A 24,676-nucleotide genomic window follows, 5' to 3' on the forward strand; every position below is an offset into this window, starting at 1 on the left:
GACACACCAAACAGTCTAGCCTTCCTCCAAGGGCACTAGCTCCAAATCAGTCCAGGCACTCCACTCAGCATCTTACAAAAGACAGGTCCTTTACTCACCAGCCAGTGTCCTGTCTGACTTATCTGTGCTGCATGACCCCTCACCTCCACAAGTCTTACAGGCTTCTAAAGTAGGGAGATGCTACAGGTGCTACCAACTCTTCTTCCCTGACCCTCTGTCGTCATCACTAATACAATGGAAATCCTTCAATGTACTATATTAATAATATTCTGCTCCAAGGAAACCTGAGAGCATAAATCAGAGCACTGGTAACTTCTTCAGCGGGACTGTCTGCTCTGGCTTTAATGGTTTTCACTACATTAACAAGACAGCTAGAAATACAGTAAACCCTTGATTTAACAGACTAATGGGGGAAAGGGTATGTGTTAAATCCAAAAGTCCGTTATATCCAAATCTGCAGGACTGGAGGCACTTTGCAAGGCGTATTAGGGAGTGCTCTTTCCGAGACCCGTGAGGAATGCAGCAGGCTTGGGAGAGACAGCTAGGCTGTGGCAGCCCTGGGGGCCCCAGCTACTCCATTGGCTCTTCCAGCCCTGACAGCTCCAGCAGCTCTGGTGAGTTGCCAGCTCTTATTTTGGGAGTTGGGGAAGGCTCGTAGACCATGTCTGTTATTTTCAAAGTCACAGAATCACAGGGCTGGAAGGGACCTCAGGAGGTCATCTAGTCCAGCCCCCTGCTTCAAGCAGGATCAACCCCACTGTTGTTATATCTGTTAAATCAGGGTCCATTAAATTGAGGTTTACTGTAGTTACCAGTTCTCCCAGAAGAGAAGCCAAGTACTGCAATCCTGCAGCAGGACTCCACTCTCCACTTCCATAGTAAAATTTCCACATTACTCATGTAGAACTAGAAAGTGGCAGTTACCCATCTGGCCTAATAGTCCTATTCTACTGCCTTAGCTATATGTCCAGCTTCCTCTCAAACATATTGGCTATGTCTACACTAGCCCAAAACTTCGAAATGACCATGCAAATGGCCATTTCGAAGTTTACTAATGAAGTGCTGAAATACATATTCAGTGCCTCATTAGAATGCCAGAGGCCGCGGCACTTCAAAATTGATGCGGTTCACTGCCGCGCAGCTCGTCCAGATGGGACTCCTTTTCGAAAGGACCCTGGCAACTTCAAAATCCCCTTATTCCAAACAGCAGATAGGAATAAGGGGATTTTGAAGTTGGTGGGGTCCTTTCAAAAAGGAGCCCTGTCTGGACGAGCCGCACGGTGACAAGCTGCGTCAATTTCGAAGTGCTGTGGCTGCCGACATTCTAATGAGGCTCTGAATATATGTATTTCAGCGCCTCATTAGTAGACTTCAAAATGGCCATTTGCATGGTCATTTCGAAGTTTTGGGCTAGTGTAGACACAGCCAATATAATGTAAATACTTTACAAAGATTAGTTAATTAAGACTTAAGAGCCCTGTGAACAAGGTCAATAAAAACACCACCAGCAAAAGCACAAACAAAAATATCAACACTTATAGCAAAAAAATTTAATCTTTTTTTTTCTTTTTTTAAAATACGCTAAAGAAAACGGGGCACCTTTAACTACCTCCCCATGAAAATCAAATCTATAGCAGAGGCAGGATTGGAACCCAGCAGTTTCTCTCTTTTACACCAGAGTTCATTTCTCCTCACCATGTTTTAATTAATTATGCATTTAAAGTAGATAAGTGGCCAATTTTTAAAGATGGGAGGTATGAAAACGTGTAGATAGGAGATAAGGAGGACACAAAGGGAGTTCAAAGTGGCATAAAATGGGAGAAAGAGTGGGAAAGAAAGGAAAACAGAGAAATCCTCACTCATACAAGACAACTAGCTTCCAACATCAATTTAATTAGGAGAATGGTGGGATCAGTTGAACGGAAGGATCACAGACATATCCATGTGTCTAGCTAGAAATTTTGTCAGAAAAGTTTTTCATACAATTCCCTCTCTGAAAATTGAATCAACTTAGTGCATAACAACAGAAAAGGCTTGCAAAGTTATCTTAAAGAATTACTGACCAGGACTACTGCAAGTATGCAAGATTCAAGAACAGAAGCACTCACCAGGTCCATCATCTTTAGTCCTTCTAAGAGCTTGCAATTCCTATTCTTTAGCCTGTGGGCTTCATCAATTACCACACAACGCCATGGAATGTTACGCAGCTCAGGGCAATCCGTCAAAATCATTTCAAATGTAGTGATGATAGCATGAAACTTATAGGACCCCTTTATTACCCGACCCTGGGAAAAAGCAATTATTATAAGTAGACACCCTTACTTACAAATAAAGGAGATTAAAAGATCAAATTTTAAAACTTCACATATAACAAGACACAAACTTACACCAATCAATATGTTTAATTTTAGTTATTGCTGACATTCGAACAAAGGTATGCAAACAAACAAGTCTGTTGCTTTAGGCTTTGGGATTTTTTAAAAAGTTTGCATAAGGACCAGTGCATACTAGGCATGATACATTTTTTGCAGTGACGTTATGTTACACCACAAAATATTAACGTATCAATGCAACACCAAGTTTTAGTGTTTTTACCCTTATTTTGTCAAGATACTTACCTTTTCCATCAAAGCAGTGTTTGACAGTTCTTTCAAGCATTTTGAATAAACTGGAGGTGTGCTAAGACATCTTGTTTCTGAATAGTGCATATTTTGCTAATTGACATGTCGGTACTCATGTCTCGGTGTTCACTACACATTTAATTCATCTAATATTAAGAAAGAGAGTTTTGGAAAGGGACAGATTTTCAGCTGTGCAAAGATCTTTGCACACATTTACCCTGTATTTCTGTTTTATAGGACAGTTTAACTGATTATTGGGGGTGTCACCATCATTTACCACATTTAGTTAATCCTGCACTTTTCTTATACCAGCATCCAAAAAACCTATTTGTTCTGGAAATATGCTGAAGATAATGGATTGGAATTCTCCTCTATTCCTTTACAATCTTCTTCAGACAACAAAAATAATGTAAGTTAGCTTCCCACACACATTTTAGTTCCAATGTCAATAGCTATCAATTAGTTAAAGTAATCAACTGAAGCTGTCAAAATACCTTTGCCCAATAGGGAGCTATCAGGATTAGCATGGCCTTATCCAGTCTGACTTTGGATATCACCACAGGTATCAAGAGAATCAGGTAAAAGGCACGTAGGAAGCTGGTAGTCCAATACAGAAGACCAGGTTCGTGCCCTCTCTGGGACAGGATTTGGCATTGTCCTCTGTGGCATCCAGATCAATTACAGAAGTCCTCCACTGGCAAAGTATCAGCTCTGTGATAGATTTCTGTTGCAGACACTCTTGGCAGGTTACCATCTCAGACCCACTTAAGAAATTTTCCCTGTCATTGCTGATGCAGAACAGGTGTGTGTACGCATGTGCACGGGTGTGTGCTCTGAGGGAGTGTTTTGATGACACCATGTCCATAGTCTGATGACAAAGCACATCCTCACTTGATGATATAGTACATTCTAGACAGGCTGTCCATAAAGATCTGTGCTGCAGAGATTTGCACGAATGCCACACAGGCCAGCCAGATGGCTTTGAGCTCCAGGGAGTGCATATGCAGCACAAGTCCTGCTGACACCTGGTGCCTTTCATCTGCAGGTGGCAAACGAGGTCATCCCAACCTATCTGGGGCGTCTGATGAAGCAGAAAAAAGATTTTTCTTTCAAACGGATTGAAGGGGGTTGGATCCATGTCAGTAGAAAGAGAAGTTACTCACCTGTAGTAATGATGGTTCTTCGAGATGTGTCCCCGTGGGTGCTCCACAATAGCCGTGTCTACACGTGCATGCTACTTCGAAGTAGCGGCACTAACTTTGAAATAGCGCCCGTCACGGCTACACACGCCGGGCGCTATTTCGAAGTTAACTTCGACGTTAGGCGGCGAGACGTCGAAGTCGCTAACCCCATGAGGGGATAGGAATAGCGCCCTACTTTGACGTTCAACGTCGAAGTAGGGACCGTGTAGTCGTTGCGCATCCCGCAACTTCGAAATAGCGGGGTCCACCATGGCGGCCATCAGCTGAGGGGTTGAGAGATGCTCTCTCTCCAGCCCCTGCGGGGCTCTATCGTCACCGTGGGCAGCAGCCCTTAGCCCAGGGCTTCTGGCTGCTGCTGCGGCAGCTGGGGATCCATGCTGCAGGCACAGGGTCTGCAACCAATTGTAGGCTCTGTGTATCTTGTGTTGTTTAGTGCAACTGTGTCTGGGAGGGGCCCTTTAAGGGAGCGGCTTGCTGTTGAGTCCGCCGTGACCCTGTCTGCAGCTGTGCCTGGCACCCTTATTTCGATGTGTGCTACTTTGGCGTGTAGACGTTCCCTCGCAGCGCCTATTTCGATGTGGTGCCGCGCAACGTCGAAGTTGAACATCGATGTTGCCAGCCCTGGAGGACGTGCAGACATTACTCATCGAAATAGCCTATTTCGATGGTGCTACATCGAAATAAGCTATTTCGATGTTGGCTTCACGTGTAGACGTAGCCAATAGGTGTCGGGCTCGCCCGGCGCCGCAGATCGGAATTCTTCTAGCAGTTTCTATTGGATCACGCATGCGCTGATGCGCGCTGCTCCCTTGTGCGCCCTCGGTCATGTGCGCGATCCTGTCCCCACCAGTTCCTTGACCAACCGCCTCGGATGCTCCTGAAAAACACCAGACAGAGATCCGAAGAGGGGACGATGGGCGGGTGGTGGAGCACCCACGGGGACACATCTCAAAGAACCATCATTACTACAGGTGAGTAACTTCTCTTTCTTCTTTGAGTGGTCCCAGTGGGTGCTCCACAATAGCTGACTACCCAGCAGTAACCCAAGTAAGGAGGTGGGTAAATCGATTCATGTGCAGCTTGCCCCCGAGAGGACCGCTGTCGACAGACGGGTATCCTCATCGAACACCCGATGCAGGGCGGAACGTTTGACAAAGGTGTCGTAGGATGACCAGGTCGCCGCTCTACAGATGTCTTTTAGCGGGATTCCCTTGAAGAAGGCTGTTGATGCCACCACCGCCCTGGTGGAGTGAGCCCTAGGCGGGGCCAGCAAAGGGGTCTTTCGAAGCTCGTAGCACATTTTTATACAGGACACAATGTGCTTTGAAATTCTCTGGGAAGAGAGGCCTTCCCCTTTTGACCTGGGAGCAAGAGACACCAGAAGCCTGTCCGTTTTCCAGAAGGACTTAGTTCTGTCTATGTAAAAGGCCAACGCCCTTCTCACATCTAGGAGATGTAGGCGCGCCTCCTTGCTGGAGCTGTGAGGCTTCGGGTAAAACGAGGGTAAAACTATTGGTTCGTTAAGATGGAACTCCGAGGAAACTTTTGGAACGAAGGCTGGGTGTAACCGTAAGATTACCGCCTCCTTTGAGAATACTGTGCAGGGTGGCGTTTCCATCACTGCTGCAAGCTCACTCACCCTGCAGGCTGACGTAATCGCAAGAAGGAAGGTTGTTTTCATAGTAAGGAGTCGGAGGGGTACCATGGCTAATGGTTCGAAGGGTGGTCCCGATAGCACGCTGAGCACCAAGTCCAAACTCCACGATGGCGGTAGCGGTTTTCGAGGGTGGGTACAGGTTTACCAGCCCCTTCAAGAACCTTGTGATGATACGGTGGGTGAATACAATGGGCCCTTCCTCTTTACACCGAAAAGCTGATATTGCGGCGAGGTGGACCTTTAGCGAGGATAGAGAAAGCCCGTCTCATTTGAGGTCCAATAGGTATTCTAGTGTTACAGTTATAGGAACATCAAGGGGAGCTAACTGTTTGGTGGAACACCAGGCTGTAAAGCGTGTCCATTTTTGTTCGTAAGTCCTCCTGGTGGAGGTCCTTCGACTACACTCCAAGACTTGTTGTACTCCCTCCGTACACGTGCTCTCTAAGGTGCTGAGCCATGGATTAACCATGCTTGTAGGCGTAGTCCCTGCGGGTGCAGGTGCACTATGGACCCCTGAGCCTGTGTGAGTAAGTCCGGCGCCACCAGTAGGGGGAGTGGTGGACAATCCGACATGCGCAGAAGCAAGGGAAACCATTGTTGCTGGTCCCAAGTTGGAACTATGAATATCATGCGAGCTCTCTCCCTTCTGGCTTTCTGCAGAACCTTGTGGATAAGCGTTGTGGGGGGAAACGCGGAGAGTAGAGGGCCCTTCCATGAAGTCATGAATGCGCCCCCCAGGAACCCCCGCCTTAGTCCTGCTCTGGAGCAGTACTGGGGATACTTCTTGTTGTACTGGGTGGCAAACAAATTGACTTGGGGAAACCCCCACGTACGAAATATGCGCCGTAGCAGGTCACAGCGGATCTGCCATTTGTGCGTGAGTGCAAAGCGCCTGCTCAGCTGATCTGCCTTCACGTTGTGGGCGCCTGGCAAGTACGAGGCTTTCAACGTTATGTTGTTGGCAATGCACCAGTTCCACCATCGGACTGCTTCCGCGCATAACGCACGGGATCATGCCCCTCCTTCTCGATTGATGTAGAACATAGTGGAGGTATTGTCGGTATTGAACCCGACTACTTTGCTGTGCAGGTATTCCTGAAAATGTCTGCACGCATTGAACACTGCTCTGAGCTCTAGTATGTTTATGTGCAGTATCTGTTCCGCAGGGGACCATAGCCCCTGCGTCACCTTGCTGCCAATGTGCACTCCCCATCCTATGCGGGAGGCATCGGTTGTAAGAAAAATAGAAATTTGTGGTTGGTGGAAGGGCACCCCCACTAGCAGGTTCTTGGGATTTTCCCACCACGCTAGCGATCTGCGCACCTCCGTCGTGGGTGACACTACCCTGTGGACAGTATGGGATGCTGGTTTGTAAACACTCGCCAGCCAATGCTGCAGGCTTCGCATGTGTAACCTGGCATTCTGTACCAAACGTCACTGCCGCCATGTGCCCCAACAGTTGCAGGCACGTTAGGACCGGCACCGTGGGGCTGTACATCATGACTTGCACCAGGGAGTTGATGGTGCGGAAGCGGGCGTCGGGCAGGTATACTCTTGATATGATAGAGTTTATGCGCGCCCCTATGAACTCTATATCTTGCGTGGGTTCGGTCTTTGACTTTGCTAGGCTGATAACTAGGCCCAGCGAAGTAAACGTGTTCGTGGTGACGCGTATCATGCGTAGGACCTCTGCCTTTGAGGCCCCTTTCAGTAGGCAGTCATCCAGATATGGAAAAATAAACACCCCCTGTCTGTGCAGGTAGGCTGATACCACTGCCAGGGTTTTGGTAAAGACTCTGGGTGCCGAGGATAGGCCGAATGGAAGAACCCTGTACTGGAAATGTTCCCCTCCGACCATGAAGTGGAGGAAGCGTCTGTGTGCTGGGTGGATTGTTACATGAAAGTAAGCGTCTTATAAGTCGAGGGCTGCAAACCAGTCTCCATCATCCAGTGCCGTAAGTATGGAGGCAACTGTAATCATCCGAAAGCGCTGCTTGCGCAAGTAACGGTTGAGGCCCCGTAGATCCAAAATCGGCCTCCAGCCTCCTGTTTTCTTCTCTGTTAGGAAGTAACGCGAGTAAAAACCTTCCCTTGGAATTGTTCCGGCACTCTTTCCGCCGCCCCTATGAACATGAGGTGATCTACCTCCTGCTTCAGCCTCGCCTCGTGGGCAGCGTTCCTGAGATGAGGCCGGGTGGGAGGTTTTGTCCGTGGAAGTGACTGGAAGGGGATCGTGTAAACTGTGGCTATAATTTCTAGCACCCATTTGTCTGTTGTGATCTTTTGCCATTGGGAGAGGAATGGTTTGAGGCGATGATGGAACATGAGATGAGAATGGCATTGAGCGATGGTGTTAATAGTGCAGTCCTCGACATACCCATCAAACTTGCTGTTTCTGGGCTTGCCCCGCGGGTGTACAGCTTTGTTGAGAACGTCGCCGGGGGGCCCTGTACTGCTGCTGCTGTTAATGGTGCCCTTGGTCATAGCCACGCTGATATTGTGCGCGCTGTGGTCGGTAAGCGTAGCGTCTTTGCTGAGGATAGAATTTCTTTTTCTTGTATGGGGGAGTATAAATACCCAAGGTCTTAATAACAGAGAGTAAGCCGTGCTAGTCTGAAGAAGTCGGTCTGTCCCACAAAAGCCCACCTCAAACTATTTTGCTAGTCTTTAAAGTGCTACTTGACTGCTTTTTGTTTTGCCAAGGTCTTAAGTGTGGCCCTCGAGTCTTTGCTGGAGTGGAGGACCGAGTCGGTTGAGTCCGCAAACAGCTTTTGCTTGTCAAAAGGAAGATACACGATCTTCGCCTGTAGGTCTCTGGGGATACCGGACATCTGGAGCCAGGATTCCCTAGGCGTTACCACTGATGCGCCTGTTGAACGTGCCACTGCGTTCGCCACGTACAGGGCAATCTGGACTCCCGTCTGCGATGCCGCGTAGCCCTCTTGGACAATCGCCTTTAACACTGGTTTCTTGTCCTCCGGAAGTGAATCCATGGCTACGTCTACACGTGCACCCAACTTCGAAATAGCTTATTTCGATGTTGCGACATCGAAATAGGCTATTTCGATGAATAACGTCTACACGTCCTCCAGGGCTGGCAACGTCGATGTTCAACTTCGACGTTGCTCAGCCCAACATCGAAATAGGCACAGCGAGGGAACGTCTACACGGCAAAGTAGCACACATCGAAATAAGGGAGCCAGGCACAGCTGCAGACAGGGTCACGGGGCGGACTCAACAGCAAGTCGCTCCCTTAAAGGGCCCCTCCCAGACACACTTTCATTAAACAGTGCAAGATACACAGAGCCAACAACTAGTTGCAGACCCTGTATATGCAGCACGGACCCCCAGCTGCAGCAGCAGCAGCCAGAAGCCCTGGGCTAAGGGCTGCTGCCCACGGTGACCACAGAGCCCCGCAAGGGCTGGAGAGAGAGTATCTCTCAACCCCCCAGCTGATGGCCGCCATGGAGGACCCCGCTATTTCGATGTTGCGGGACGCGGATCGTCTACACGTCCCTACTTCGATGTTGAACGTCGAAGTAGGGCGCTATTCCCATCCGCTCATGGGGTTAGCGACTTCGACGTCTCGCCGCCTAACGTCGATTTCAACTTCGAAATAGCGCCCAACACGTGTAGACGTGACGGGCGCTATTTCGAAGTTACTGCCGCTACTTCGAAGTAGCGTGCACGTGTAGACGCAGCCCATGAGAGGAATGAGTCTAGAGTAATTGTCAAAGTTATGGTTTGATAGATGTGCCACGTAATTTGCCACTCTCAATAACATGGTAGAGGAGGAGTAGACCTTCCTGCCGAACAGCTCTAATTTCTTAGCATCTTTATCTGACCCCCCCCGATTTGTACTGAGACTTCTTCGACCTCTGCTGGGACGATTCGACCACCAAAGATTTGGGTTGTGGGTGGCTAAAGAGGAACTCCATGCCCTTGGCTGGGACAAAGTACTTCTTATCCGCTTTCTTGTTCGTAGGCGGAATAGAGGCCGGAGTCTGCCATATGTTAGTGGCTGACTCCATAATGGCTTCATCCAGCAGGATAGCAATTTTAGATGAAGCCGGGCGTCTCAAATTTTTCAGGAGTTTATGGTGCTTCTCCTGCACCTCCGCTATTTGAATGTCCTGAGTGAATGCTACTCTTTTGAACAGCTCCTGGAATTGTTTAAGGTCATCCAGAGGTGAGACATCCCCGGGGGCAATGGCCTCATCTGGGGAGGATGAGGAGGAACTGCTGGGGTAAGCCTCCCCCAAATCCTCCGGCTCCCGAGTTCGGTGGTATACTTGCTCCCTGGTGGGCTGTGAAGGGAGGTCTCGGGACTCTGGACCTAATTCCCCCTGGGACAACTGCGTTCCCGTCCCAGAGCGAGAGTGTACACGGGAGTATTGACGAGTAGTAGGAGAGGACCTGCCCTTGGATCTAGACCTGCAGTGTCTGTGTTCAGCATGATAAGGACGACCATAGCAACATGGGCAAGGGCCCGGTGATGGAGACCTGGACCACGATCGTGGAGTGTACCCATGTCGTCTGGGAGAGCGGGATCTCCGTGACGACACTGATAGTGGTGAAGCTGGTTTGTGATAGTACTCAAGGGGATCCATGCCCAAAAATGATGAAGGTGGCCTGAGCCACGGCGAAATTGGTTGGAGGAACGGAGAGGGAGTACCGAAATAAGCCGGTGGAGTTGCCGCCCGGCGGTGCGGCATCTGTATCTCGGGAGGGGGGCTAGGTGATAAGGGCATCGCCGCCCTGCCTGGAGATGGACTAAGGTGCCGGGTTTTAGCTCTAGCCTTGCCCCTCCCCTGCAGGGTGGGCGCCGCCCCCTCCCGTGCCGGGGATCTCGGCCCCGTTGTCGGCGCCGTGCTTGGCACCATCAATAGCGGTGCCGCACGGGTAGCTTCCTCCGGCACCGGTAGGCCCCGTGCTGGGTGCCCCTGCGCCGTCGGAGCCGCAGGAGCTGGTGCCGCTTGTGGTGGCGCCGCCGATTCCAGCGCTTGCCGCGCTGGCGCTCGTGGCGCCTTCCGTGCCGCCTGCTGTATAGTCGGAGGCCCGGCCTCGGCCACGTGTGCTGCCGCTTTCATCAGCTCGCGGCTGGGGGCTCTGCGTTCCGCCCGTCCTGCTCACTGGGACCGCTGGCAAGGATCGAGCCGGGGAGAGTTTCCTCGTCTTCTGCACAGAGGGGGTCAAAGAGGCTGCCTTCCTTTTATGCGACCCAGAGGGCCCTTCTGTGTGAGGCTTCTCCGGCGGCTCAGGCTGGAGGGCCTTATCAAACAAGATCATTTTGAGCCTCATTTCTCTGTCCTTCCTGGCCCTGGCTGTAAGCTTAGTGCAGTGGGAACACTTCTGGGTAACATGAGACTCCCCCAGGCAACGAATGCATTCACTATGCCCATCTGAGGCCGGCATAGCCTCGTGGCATGACTCACACTTCTTAAACCCCGAGGAAGCCATCTTGGTGAGTCTTTACTGTTAACAGGGTACTTAGCCACTAATCAGTGCTTTCTAACCCAAAATAACATTCACGGCCTTCAGGGCAGCGGACGGCTTAACAGCCCTCTTGTCTGCCCCTCTCTCCTTCGTTCCTCTTCTCTCTGCTATTTAATATGCTCTTCTCTCTCTCTTTTTTTTTTTTTTGTATAATAGTGACAAACAACGAACTAACACATAAAAACAACTACCTTATCTGTCTCAGGCTTTAGCCGGAGTGGATTCCGTCTGCAGCCGATGGCGGTAGAGAAGGAACTGGCGGCGACAGGATCGTGCACATGACCGAGGGCGCGCAAGGGAGCAGTGCACATCAGCGCATGCGCGATCCAATAGAAACTGCTAAAAGAATTCCGATCTGCGGCTCCGGGCGAACCCGACACCTATTGTGGAGCACCCACGGGGACCAATCGAAGAAGTATCCCTTTAATCCCCACTGTTTCTGCAGTGCCTTGTTTGACTTTGCGCTTGAAATGACTAAGGCACCTGGCTTTAGGTGGGTATAAGAGTACTTGAACTCAGAAGAATGTAGTGCTATGTCTCTGTTTTACAGTCAAGTTATCATGGGTGCTGCATGCTGGATATTTTAGCTGGTTCGATTAGACCCTCATCAGTGGGAAGCATGACTGATGACAAGTCCAGCTAGAAGTTGAAAAACCTGTCAGATTTCTCTTATATGACCAAATTCTGCCTCCAGTGTCTTGGCAATTCTCATAAGGTGCTCTCAGAATGAGCTGAAGTCCTCTAAAACGAGTATCTGTTCCAAGGATACGACTTCGCTAGATGACGGTGACAGACCCTTTGGTGGTGAAACAGGACATTGCCTGATACTCAGCTCTGGCTCTTCCTGGTGATCCAATTTTGGTGATGTGGGCAGAAAAGACGACAGGAAGTGAACTGTTCCTCAAATGCAGTGAAGAGATCATCTCCTTGAGATCTGAGGACAGAGCCTAGCAGGCCCTTTAGAGGTATGGGTGGCCTGTTTGGCAATGGACGATCAGTGCCATTCGTATGGTGACAAGGTAGCAAGTGTGAAAAACTGGGACATGGATCGAGGGAAACAGGTGTCTATACAAGACAAAGCACCAAATATCAAAACTGTCCCTATAAATAAGGACAGTAACTGTCCTGGCTTTCCTAGAAGCTCATGTCTGGCTTTAGGTGCTAACCCTGGATGGTGTAACTGTGGGAGCTGGGATCAGTAACCAGACAAGGGCCTATGCCAGACTGTTTCTTCTCACTAGCCATCAACACTATGTGGGGCATGGTGGCTTTCCCCTGTGAGGTTCTAGGGCTGTCCATCCTTATGGGAGTATGCTAAACTCCGTATGGTGCCTCTGTGGTCAGACTTCTGCATCTGAGGCATCAGCAACAACTGTTATCAGGTCTTTCATCAGCACTGTATTCTCCATGTTGGTCTTTGGAGTCATTGCCTGTTCGATGATGTGCTGGAAGAAAGGCTCCAAGAGATGAAGTTTCAACTATGCATTGTGACTTATGTAGTTTGGCAGAAAGGCAGATACCCAACATGTGGGAGCTGGAATATGTCCATCACAGGATAGGTCCAGTTTCAGGCTCACAGGTTTCAAATGTACCATTTCGATAAACTCTGCATTCAGCATTGCTGGGGGTGTCTATGTGTAAATCCTCAGTCCAAATTGGTCAACATCATTCACAGTCAATGTACATCTGAAGATCAGATGAGTTCTGAAGGTATTATGACTAACTTGAAGAAGTTTAACCTAAGAATAAATGGGAAGACACTCTTCCGATTCTTATTGCCCCAAGCAGGAAAAAAGAAGCTTAAGGAAAATTGAGGCTGCTCCATTCTTTATGCCCTCTGATGGGAGGATTAGGTGACAGAAGGACTATGTACTGCTACCAACAGATACTGCTAATTAAAACAAAAATCCAGTCTCTCACACAAGCATCCACATTCGAATCCACGGACATATACTCAAAAAGCCTTGATTATGCTTGATTAGTACAGAGTATTTTCGGAGTTCAAACGGAAGTGGATAATGTCAGTCAATTCATATACAAGTGAATCTATTATAAATCGTGAGGGACCATCATCATCATCTAATCTGGTCTCCTACATAACACAGCCATAAGACTTCCCTAAAGTACTTCTAGAAACACAAAATGGATGAAAATCCCATGAAAGATACTACTTCACTTGTTTTGCCACTCTAATATCTTGTGACCAACATGGCTATAGCTACCACGCATACTGAATTAATTCGGTTTGCTAAAGAGGAGGCCTTTCAGAAAAGCATCTAATCTTGGTTTAATGGTTTCCAGTGACAGAGACTCCACCATAAGCCTTGGTAAGTTGTACCAAGGGTAAGTTTCCTTAAACATGTGCCATGTGTCTGGTCTGAATTTGTCTATCTTCAGTTTCTAGCCAGTGGATCTCATTATACTTTTGTCTGATAGACTGAAGAGCCTTGTATCGACAACTTTCTGTTCTCCATGTAGGTATTTTAGACTGTGATCAAGTTGCTCCTTAATGCTCCCTGACAAACTAGATAGATTAAACTCCATGTCTCTCACTGTAAAAGGCTTGTTATCTAATCCTTTAATCTTTCCTCATGGCCTTTCTCTGAATCCCCTCAAATTTTTCAACATCCTTCTTGAAATATGGTCCCATTATTCACACTTCAGTTGTATCAGTGCCAAATACAGAAGTAAAATCCCCTCTTTGCTCCTACTTGTACTTCTGCTTATATATCCAAGGATTGTATTTGCTATTTTAACAACAACATTGCAATGGGCACTCACCTGATTCTGCATTTTGACCTCCAAGTCTTTTGAGTCACTATTTTCCAGGATCTAGAGTCCCTCCATCCTGCAAATGTGGATTTTGTTCCTAGATATACAATTTCACTTTTGCATGTACTGAAACACACAATGCTTGCTTGTGCCCAGCTGCATAAGTGATTCAAGTTACGTTCTATAAGTTACTTGTCTTCATTAGCTACCACTCCCATAATCTTTGTGTCATTGGTTAACTTAATCCACAATGATTTTGCATCTTCTAGTTCATTGATAAAAATATTATAGTGTAAGGGACAAACACCTATCCTGGCAGGAACCCAACAGAAACCCACCAGCACAAAATTATGATTACCTGGTTCACAATTACATTGAGATTTACTCTCCACTACTTTTAAAGCCTTTTATGTCAAATTTGTACCATTCTTATTATTTTAATAAAAATGTGTGAAGCCAAGCCAATCGTCTTCTAGAACTCTGTGTGCGCGCGCGCGTCACATCAGCACTATTATTTTTTATCAATTAAGGTTGTATTTTAATACAAAAAATTATCAAGTTAATGATTTCTGTTCCATGCACCCATGTTAATTGGCATTAATTATAAACTGAAACCTGATTATTTAGAAGACAAGCAGAGTGAAGTGGCAGTTTCTATATCCTACCATCCTAAGAAACAAACTAGCTATGTGCCAGAGCATCACTTAAATAGTAAACTATGTGCCCTAAAGAGGACAGTCTTCATTATTATTCAGCAACATACAAAATGGTAGATTTTAGCATCAGATTTAATTAATCCAGTCATATGTTTTAAAATTGTTTGTTTCTCCCTACAGTCCCAATACCTATCACCCCAACTAATTTCCTATTCTTTGTGTGTTTATTTAAAGCACTTTTTTGGGGGTGTGGGGTGGGAGCAGTAACTGATTTTCTGTTTATGGCTCTCTCTCTATTTTGGAGTTTTATTAGGGTTTCCAAAACATGAGGTTTGGGGGCTCTTTCTATATGCTATCAACGTCTTACTCTAATACAGACACTCCCTTAGTTGCATGCACACAACTTATAAACATCCATACAAACAAAAGCTCACCTGCAGCCTCAGGGTGGCCATCCTTAGGATTTATGGGGCCATATGCAGGACTATTAAACCTAAAATCAGAAGCCATAACTATTCACTTTCCCGTATTCTCCTTTACCCACAATGACTTGTCACCAAGATTGTAGTGAGCTCAAGAAATATCTATGAAATTTATGGCATATGTTCTAATTACAGAAGCCTCCCAATTAACAATCCTTTCACTCTGCTCCCCTGAAAGGTATAACAATGCAAAGCTTTTGCAAGTTCTTACCTCAACAACTATGCCCTACAGATTCCCAACCAATGACTGCTCTAAAAAGAGAACTCTATCTTTATAAAAGATAGAAATTTGCAGTAAAGCTGTATTCTACCAAAGCAATATTACAAATTGATGCTTATAGAACAGAACACAAAATTCATGACAGCTTCATTATTTTTTTTTCTAATTACTGTTTTACAAAATTAAAAGTTTACCTGTGGATCTTTGAAGTACATTTCATACAACTGAATGGTCCGCCGGCTGGCTTGACTCCCATGATATACAACAACATTCAGCTCTGTCCAGGTGCGGAACTCCCTTTCCCAGTTGGGGATTGTGGACAGTGGAGCAATAACCAAGAAAGGACCATGGATTCCTTTCAAATATATCTCATAGAGAAAGGTAATAGACTGGATAGTTTTTCCCAACCCCATTTCGTCTGCTAAAATGCAGTTTCTCCTGAAAAATAGTACAAAATGTCTTATGGCTCTCTTCTGAATATGGAATTACAAAATAAAAAGTAAAGTTATTTGTAAACTTTAAGTCTGATAAGGATATAAATTAATAGATTAGGATGGATTTAAAACCGGAAAAAAACACTGTCCAAATGTTTTGAATAAAAAAATATTAGCAGATGATGAGAAAGGATTATAGATCTCATTATATAGTTCTCTTTCGAGTCAATGTGTTTACATGCTTGTCACATGAAGACATACGCATACATAAACATGTATTTATTGTGTAACATTATGTTACAAATATATTTAACATAATAAAAACTTTAAATTTATGTAATCCAAGTAATAAAACCAGCTAACAATTTTGAAGCTTCATTTTTAGAAGATTATAAAAAGTTAAAATATTAATGTTAAATTAAAAGTATAAAATCTGTTCCATAGCAGTAGTTCTACAATAAAAAGTTATTTTACGTACGTGTTGTACCAGTTGAAAAGAAGCCAGTTTACTCCCTCCAACTGGTATTCCCTGAGTTTGTTATTGTTTTTATACTCCCTGGAACTCTCCGATTTCTTCCAGTCATCAGCAGGAGGTCGCTCCTGTTTCAAATACAGCAAATCCCATTAGTGGTTTCTGAAAGACCACATTACTTTGCTATTTTCAAATAAAATACTCTATACAGAGCCAATTCTTACCACACGCTCCATTTGTGGCTCCCTAGACATCAGTTTCTCAAATTCTTCAATCTTAGCTTGGTCTATGTCTTGCTTTAGCTCCCAAGTACTGTCTTCATAAGGAAGTGAACACCACTTCACCAGATAATGAGTAACAGGCTTTGTTTTTGATCAACAGTTAAAGAAAGGATAACATTGGATAAAATTAGATTCACCGTAAAACAAATACCAACTTTTCTACGTGACGTGACAAAGGAAAGCTGAACTGTAACATGAAAGATACTCTAGACATGAATACAGTGAAAAACAATTAAAAGTTGTGGGTTTTTTTTAAACCATGTCTTAAATAGGCTGACACAGAAGTACAGCCTAACAGCAGGCTGACCTGTTGCATACCAGATCGTGTAAGATAAGAATGGAGGGAATGCAGTTCATTACCAAGATGAGTGGCCAAGCTAAATTTTGAAATTTTAAGCCACTAAAATTAACTACGATTTTTAGAATAAATGGAAACTTTGCTTTACAATTATGGTCCCCTGCCTTTGCCACGCTGAGATGGTGAGCTACATTCTTCCTGTCAATATATCACCACAAACTTTGCAGCAGGAAATCCAGTGCAAACGAAACATCACCTATCAATGGGTAGGCATCACTACTGACTAATACAGAAATAACAAAATTGAAATAGGTATTATTAAACCTTTTCTGCTCCCAAGAACACAATGGCCTGCTGGAGTTTGTCTGGAAATCAACCATGCAAGTGATCCCGCTCAAGGGAAAGGGTCATACGTGAGGAGCAAACGGACAGCTTAGATTCAAATGTAAACATGATCAGATAGGATTAACAAAATGCCTAGCTCCTTTGGTGATGGGGAATTAGAAATTCAGATTAGATATGGGTTAATAACTACTCAGCTGCAGCTTTAACTAACATTCATGTCCCACTATATTTTAAGAAGTTGGCAAGTATCACTGAGAGCTTTATTTTACAAAAATAGTTACATTATCAATCTGTATGTTTTTTCTGGTCCACAGACACATGCAATACATTAGGAAACATACATAAAATTTTGAACTATTACTAAAGAGCAAAATGCTCAAAACTAACATTAGGCATCCTATCATATTCTGATCAGGTGTACTAAAACCAGGCTTTCTAAAATTTGAAATGTATTGTTGGATATCCAAAAGCAATTCACTTTAGAGCAGCAACACATTATATCCAGGACCATTACTGCAGCAGCATGTGCATGCATATACACACCTTTCATAATGCTCTCCACCCTCATGCTACAGGATGAAAATAAGGCATCCAAACCTGCTGAAGTTTCTAATATTTAGATAGGAACGTGTACAAACGACTGTAAATGTACGGACAGCTTTCGTTACCTGTCCATTATCATCTGTGCTATGTGAAACATCCATTATTCTATCGACTTCCACATAGTCTGGATTAAAGAGCTCATCATCTATCTGTTGAAAGACAGTAAACAAAACAAAAACAAAAAAATTGTTAAACTGTCCTTTGAGCAAAAATTATACTTTTTACCAGGTAACAATATTTTGGCTTATGGTGACATAAAATTTATATTTGGCAACCTTCAGCATGTTAATTGAAATGCCACGATTCAACAAGATCATTCCCCATGAGGAAATCAGACTTCTCAGACTTTGTTAACTGGGCCTCTTAATTACTGTGTGAAACCTTTTACTGTGAGAGAATGTTTAAGAATATTTTAAATGAAGTGTGAAATTACAATTCACTAATGAGCAATCGAAAAGGCTTATGGCATGCAATGCATTTAGCATTCTTGAAAACTACAGCTTGCAATAAAGAAATTAGAGCCGTGTACACTAAGTGCCATTAGATTACCATAACTACAGGAGTTGTCAGACTGCTTCATAAGCAAGATTCAGAGATTATTATTCCAAAGAAAAAGGAAAGCAAAACGTAAAATACCCCTTCCTTTCTGAAATTTGTAATTCATTACTTTCCTGTTCCACCCATCAAGTTCTTTACTCAATGATATATGGGCAGAAATGCTCTGTTTCATTCTTGTTGCTTTGTACCCAAAGATTACTTTCATAGCTGTGCGAGGCAGGGAGAAAGGCAAAGAAGAGTTGTAAGAATGCATTTTGCTTAATATTTCGACAGCCTATTCAAGAAAATAAAATTTAGTCTATGATATACTTTGGCAAATATTTCAAATACCATATTCATTTAATCTGAATGCTGCTTAATCATTAGAATTACCTAATACAGTTTATTCTTTATAGCTGTCCTCCCACTTTCCAATTAATTCAAAAGCATCTTTTATATGGTGTGACCCATGGCTCATAAGACATTTTGTACCTATTTGTAAAAGCATAGTGTGTGGAAAATAGTCTAATTCTCGTAAAATTTACACAAACTTCTCTGCTCATTGCATTTGGTGAGAAACCAATGATTTTTAATGAACTTTCCAATTTGCTACACAGCCTTGTTTAGTCTGAACTACTGTATCAAATAAAAAGGGTCAAAATAAAAAAAGATTAGGGCACTAAATATTTTACTTCAAATTATGGAATTCTGCTGAATGATCCACAAGGATAAGTAAATCAGCAAACTTGCCCCTTTATAGGAAAGATTCCTGTATAGTAGTGCTTGTGGCTCTAAGTGAAATTAAATTGGTGATCAAAAGCTTAGGGTCCCTAGTGGGCAGTAGTCCAAATCACAGAAAATTGCCCTGCATTTTTCTGACATAATTGGCTGCTTAGGGGAGAGCTCTGGTACCAATTTTGCAGGAGAGTCACACTGTTAGTCACTGTGCATAGCTACGGGTAAAGTGTACATTTTTTGGTAAAGTTATGAATTCTAAGATAAACTATTTACTCGAGTCTGTTTACTTAAAACACGTACAGATCACCTAAATGTGTTTAAATTTAAGAGATCCGTTCCACACCTGCATATCATCTTAAATTCTACAGGCCTTAGCCTCCATTTGGCTCCTTCAGGATCACTAAGTAGATACGCTGCGAGCCAGGATGATATGACAACCATTTCCACATTACATTGTGGGAGTGAGTTCTCTTAGAACAAACAAGCAACAGGAAGGCAAAGTAACTTCCTGTTTATGAAAGTGAGCAATTAACCTTTGCCAGTAAGAAAAAGCAATAAACTGTAAACACAAGCTAGTTAACTGAGTCAAACATCCTCTGAATTTACATTAAAATATTTTTATATTAGGACAAAAGCTCATTTTATATCAACCAAATGTTTAACATCTTATGCAAATATAAAGGATTATGCATATTTCAGAATCTCTCTTAAAAATCAAACTGAAATAGCTATGAAAATAGTCATACCTCTGAGAGGAACTTGTTCTGACCCTGCTTTGCCTTAAACCGCTTAACTTTTTGCTGAATTCTCTTGTCTTTGTCCAATTCTTCAATAGATGCCCACTGACAATGAAGGTAAGAGCTAGAAGGCAGGATAAAGACAAATTTCTTCAGAGCAATCCAAGCCAAAGTGTTTCCCCTGCATGCTGCTGTTTGCTTCCCTACATATATTCCTCTCTCTAATTCCCCCCAAACTTTTACTGGCAACCAAACACGGTAACACTGTGTTAGCTGGAGTATCAGCAACTATCTTTCATTGAATTAATCATGTTTACTAGCAGCAAGAATATTTACAAGCTAATAAAGCTATTGGTCAGAAAAATCAGTATGGCCCACACATATACCCCACACTTCAGGCCTTTGGCTTACAGTGCTGAAGATATATTCCTCTGGCAGGATTCAGAATATGTAACAAGACAAAAATGTGCACACTGAACTTTACTGCTTATTACATTCAAAAGTATGGTGGGATTAAAACTCACTGAAACGGTTTAAAAATACTTTTAAATCCATTGTGCTACACAGTGAACATCCTAATGAAGAGCTGTAATTAGAGGCACTGTGCAAGCCAATTAGCCCTATAAGGCAATTTTAATCATACTTTTGGGAATATTCAATAATCAATAATGTAGCATATTTTAAGGCTGAAATGTTCAATCATCATAAACCTGAAATTAAAATTCATTTTATTTTAAAATTATGTATTTAAGTAAAAAGTTCAATATCAGGTTATGGAATTACTGCCAAACAACACATGCTAAGCATCAGTCACGTGTGGTTAACACTGCAGTAAGAGTTACAAATAAAATTAAACAGAAACAAACAGGATTTAAAGCTCTTAAACATCATGTCAGATCAATACGAAACAAGGACAACAAAACTGGGTAGTTTATCTGCTTATATTTTATAATCAGTATAGTTAAGGAAAGTCAAACTGTAATTAACTGGAAATGCATATGAATCTCTATCAAAAGTTGAAATTTATTTTACCATTTTAATATATTAAGTTTCCCAATTCAGACTTGCATCCTTCCCTGTCCCAAAGGGAAATGCACTATAGCTCAGAGCAAGAAGTGATACAATATGCTTCAGTTGCTAAACCTGGAAATTTCAAGAAAATTTAACTACCATCACGAAACTGTTAGAAATAAAGTTCTATTTAGCAATCTAATAAAAGTCACATGCTATGCTGAATACTCACTTTTTTGAACAAATGTAAATGTTAATTATTCTGATTACCTCGTTGAGAAATTAAAGCTCCAGTGGTGCAGTCAGATCTATGGAGGCCTAGGTGCCTGCCTCCAAGCATCAAACTGCAGAACCAGGGCCTTGTTAAACAATAATTTAAACCAGTTTGACCTTTCTCTTATAACTGTTTCATTTTAGAGAGCAAACCTAAAGCATACAGATAAAAATGTCACCAAATCTAGAACCATGTCCATGCAAAAATGCCTACCAGGTGAAATGTTAATATTTTATCACTTTCAAACTATAATTTTGAGTATTTGGAACCTGAAGATACGTTTAGAAAAAACAACATTAAAACAACAAAAAAGTTACAGCTTACTTACAAGTTTTTGTATTTTACATAGAATTCCTCTGTTTCCACTTCCTCTCCATTCTCCAACTGCAAAAAAAATAAGACTTCAGCTGTGCGTTGAACGACTGAATAGCCCCAGCAATTTTTAACTATCCCCTGCAACTAAAATACAGTATATTGCCCAAAGGTATTACGTATGAAAGTTTCAGAAGAAAGTGTGTATGCGTGTGTGTACCATATATACACATATGGGGAAGTAGTAGTATGAAGAGAATGGAGATAAGTCTGTGGGTAAGATCCTTCTTCCGTCAGCTTACTCAAGCACATATTACACTGCTTACTACAACTTCCAAGACATGAATCATTTTTAACTCCTCCCTAACCACATGCAGCTTCATTCACAACAACCTCACCCCAACTCTGGCTTTCTGCCAAACCCACAGTGTTAAATAGAAGCCAAGCGTACCATTTTCTCAGGCAGCAGCCAATTAGCAACTATACTCCTGAATGCCATATGTATTATTTTTGGCTGGCTCATGGCAACTTTACATTGTGGGTTTTGTAATGTTTTAAAATAGACTTTTAAAGGGGGTTTATGCCTCCATATAGCTAATAACACTAAACAAGAAGCCATATAAAACTAAGCCTTGTACTTCTGCTATAATTTTAGTGCATCACTGTTTGTGGGTTTAGTTTTACTCAATGGTGCAATTAAATTCACTCAGGCAAGATGTCTCATACACAGAGCAGCCAAATTAAATTAACACCAAAATACTACATTTAAGCAAGGTTGCATTTGTGACAGAAACCAGCAAAACCAAGGGCATTCAGTATTAAGAGTTGAGACTATGCTAAACTTAACCCTGATGCCAGAGAATGGGAGAACATATGGCATGTAATTCAACAAAAAGTCTTGATCCTGAACTGTGCTACAGGACAAATTAAGGACAAATTTGAGAACTGCCTCAAATTTAGGATTTGGTTTATGTCACAACATTAAATTAAACAGTTTTTGTTGTGTTAATACACTTTGGAACTGTTACTGTCTTTTGTGTAATATACCACAGAGAAGTTCCAGAACTGACATAGCACACATAAGCAGGGTCAGACCTTGGAGCTCTGTGAAAAGTATTACATGCACAGTTACATATGTCTCCATTTCATCCTGTTCCTTGACTTCTCATCTCTACATACTTCATTGCTATCCTTAAACCTCCCTTTATCGAGGGAGAAAGGATGTAATGCACCGAACCAAAGATGAGACTTATTGGCTGGTTTTAAATTTCTTTGCTCACCAGATACTCTCTTCATTCATTCCACTGCTATCGCCAGCAATAGTTGCTCTGAAGCTCCATTCTAACACGCATTTCTTTCCCCACTTTGCAGCAGCAGCAATAGTTGCTCTCAGTTCTGTTCTAGCACATATGTGTTTCTGTGATTTGCTTCACCAAGCGCTCCCTCTCTTAAAATACCAGGGAGAAACTGACACCATCCTACTTCTTGCTCCCTTTGTCCCTGCTCTGGAAAGGAAGTAACACCCTCAAACAAACATCTCCATGCAGAGTCACATCACGCGAGAGAAAAGCTGTTCTTGATGCTGTCTTTGGTTTTGCCTGGCTCCTATGCAGAAAGAGATGAATAAATCCCAGGCCTAATTCTGCAAGAGGAGTTCACACATCCACTCCACGAAGATCCCTCAAAAAGAAAGAGTTTGAAGACTGCCAAGGCTTTCCCATTCAAGACAATAAATAATATGAGGTGGTTTCTAAACTGGATGCTTTGTATTTGGGGGTTCAAACATAACAGAACACGATCCAATTAAGAACATGTTATTTACCTGAATTAAGTCAACATTTGTATGTGACACCATGCATTTAGGAAAGGCACTCCTAGTTTAAAAAATTTAAAAACTCAAATTTACATACATTGATGATTATTTTAAAACTTATGCTTTGAGGACACTATGGCCTAATCTCCTTATTTTTAAGCTCAAAAACGTAAATGCGAACAGCAACTGAAAACTGAATGGCCATGTCTGCACTAGTCCAAAACCTTGAAATGGCCATGCAAATGGCCATTTCGAAGTTTACTAATGAAGCGCTGAAATACATATTCACTGCCCCATTAGAATGTCAGCAGCCGCGGCACTTCAAAATTGACGTGGCTCATCCAGACGGGGCTCCTTTTTGAAAGGACCCCGGCACCTTCGAAATCCCCTTATTCCTATCTGCTGTTAGGAATAAGGGGATTTCGAAGCTGCCAGGGTCCTTTCGAAAAGGAGCCCCACCAGGATGAGCCACGTCAATTTCGAAGTGCCGCGGCTGCCAGCATGCTAATGAGGGGCTGAATATGTATTTCAACGCTTCGTTAGTAAACTTCGAAATAGCCATTTGTACGGCCATTTCGAAGTTTTGGGCTAGTGTAGACGTAGCCAGTGTGTTTAACATCTATATAACTTTAAAGTTAAACAAGTTTTTGTTTTGATTAATTTAGCATATTTTTGTAGGTTTTAGCCTCAGGCAAATTTCTCCACAAATGATAAATTAATAATGCAATGATTTACACTGAAAATGCTAACAGACCTGTACTATAGCAGCACCATAATGTGTTACTATGCTGCCTAATAGATAACTAAATCTATTTTGTGTTCAGTAAACACATATCTAACCCACTCTTTTAAAAAGCAAATACTTTGGAAACAAACCTATTGAAAAAACGTTTAGAAGTAAGTTTTGGCTACCAAATTTAGAATAACCAAAAAGGAATAATCTTTTTGGAAGTCTAAGAACACACCTACTTGTTGACAGTATACCTACAAACATTAAGGCTGAAAATATATTGATACAAAACACATTATAGAAAGCCCCTTAAGCATATCATATAATAACAGCACCCTAAAACATTCAATCATGAACTTTGTTGGTCAATAAAAATTGACTGTCGTCAGCCTACGAATATCTATGGGCAGGTCTACATGACAGGGGAAGGTCGAATTAAATTATGTAATTCCAGCTACCTTAATTACATTGCTTCCACAGTCTGTACTAAGGGAGGCCTTCCCTTATTCCTAAAGGGGGAGTTGGGAGTTCATCAGTCAATGGGGGTGCCCTGTAAGCTCAATTTAGACACACCCAGCTAGGCATGCTAAATCAAACTCCAGAAGATTGACCACGGCAGGGTTGATCTTCCCTGTAGTAAAGACATACGCCATGTGTTTCTCAGATAATGATGAGTCTTCAGATTGTATGCATCATGTTTGGGAAACCATGGAGATGCTAAATAGGCCTGTTTCGGGCTGACAAACACTTTTGCTGAAACACAATGTCTGTTTAAAGCTGAAACATTTCACAGAGAAAAGAGTTTTCATGAAACTTTTTTCAGGAAGATTTTTAAGGTCTCTTGCAGAAAGGAGCAACGGAAAGGAAAGGACAGAGACCACAGCTGACTGGTTAGGGTGTGTGCCTGGGGTGGAAGAGAACCAAGTTTAATCCTCTACTCCATAGTGCTGAAGGATAAAAACCAAAAGGTTCTTCTAAAAAATAA

General features: G+C 43.2%; 1 protein-coding gene across 3 annotated transcripts in view; it reads right to left on the reverse strand.

The window, feature by feature from the left end:
* The window catches only part of CHD7 (chromodomain helicase DNA binding protein 7), a 222,973-nt gene that overhangs the window by 31,523 nt on the left and 166,774 nt on the right, over positions 1 to 24,676 (reverse strand). For all 3 annotated transcript variants that reach the window (XM_074987153.1, XM_074987154.1, XM_074987152.1), the window contains 7 exons: positions 21,165 to 21,220; positions 19,561 to 19,675; positions 17,605 to 17,688; positions 16,237 to 16,374; positions 16,019 to 16,140; positions 15,301 to 15,544; positions 2,109 to 2,285 (listed from right to left, as the gene is read on the reverse strand). In XM_074987153.1, coding sequence (XP_074843254.1) covers positions 2,109 to 2,285; positions 15,301 to 15,544; positions 16,019 to 16,140; positions 16,237 to 16,374; positions 17,605 to 17,688; positions 19,561 to 19,675; positions 21,165 to 21,220 — 936 coding nt within the window. The remainder of the gene's footprint in view (positions 1 to 2,108; positions 2,286 to 15,300; positions 15,545 to 16,018; positions 16,141 to 16,236; positions 16,375 to 17,604; positions 17,689 to 19,560; positions 19,676 to 21,164; positions 21,221 to 24,676) is intronic.

The sequence above is a fragment of the Carettochelys insculpta genome, chromosome 2, assembly GCF_033958435.1.
Source record: "Carettochelys insculpta isolate YL-2023 chromosome 2, ASM3395843v1, whole genome shotgun sequence".
In the NCBI taxonomy this organism is placed as follows: Eukaryota; Metazoa; Chordata; order Testudines; family Carettochelyidae; genus Carettochelys; species Carettochelys insculpta.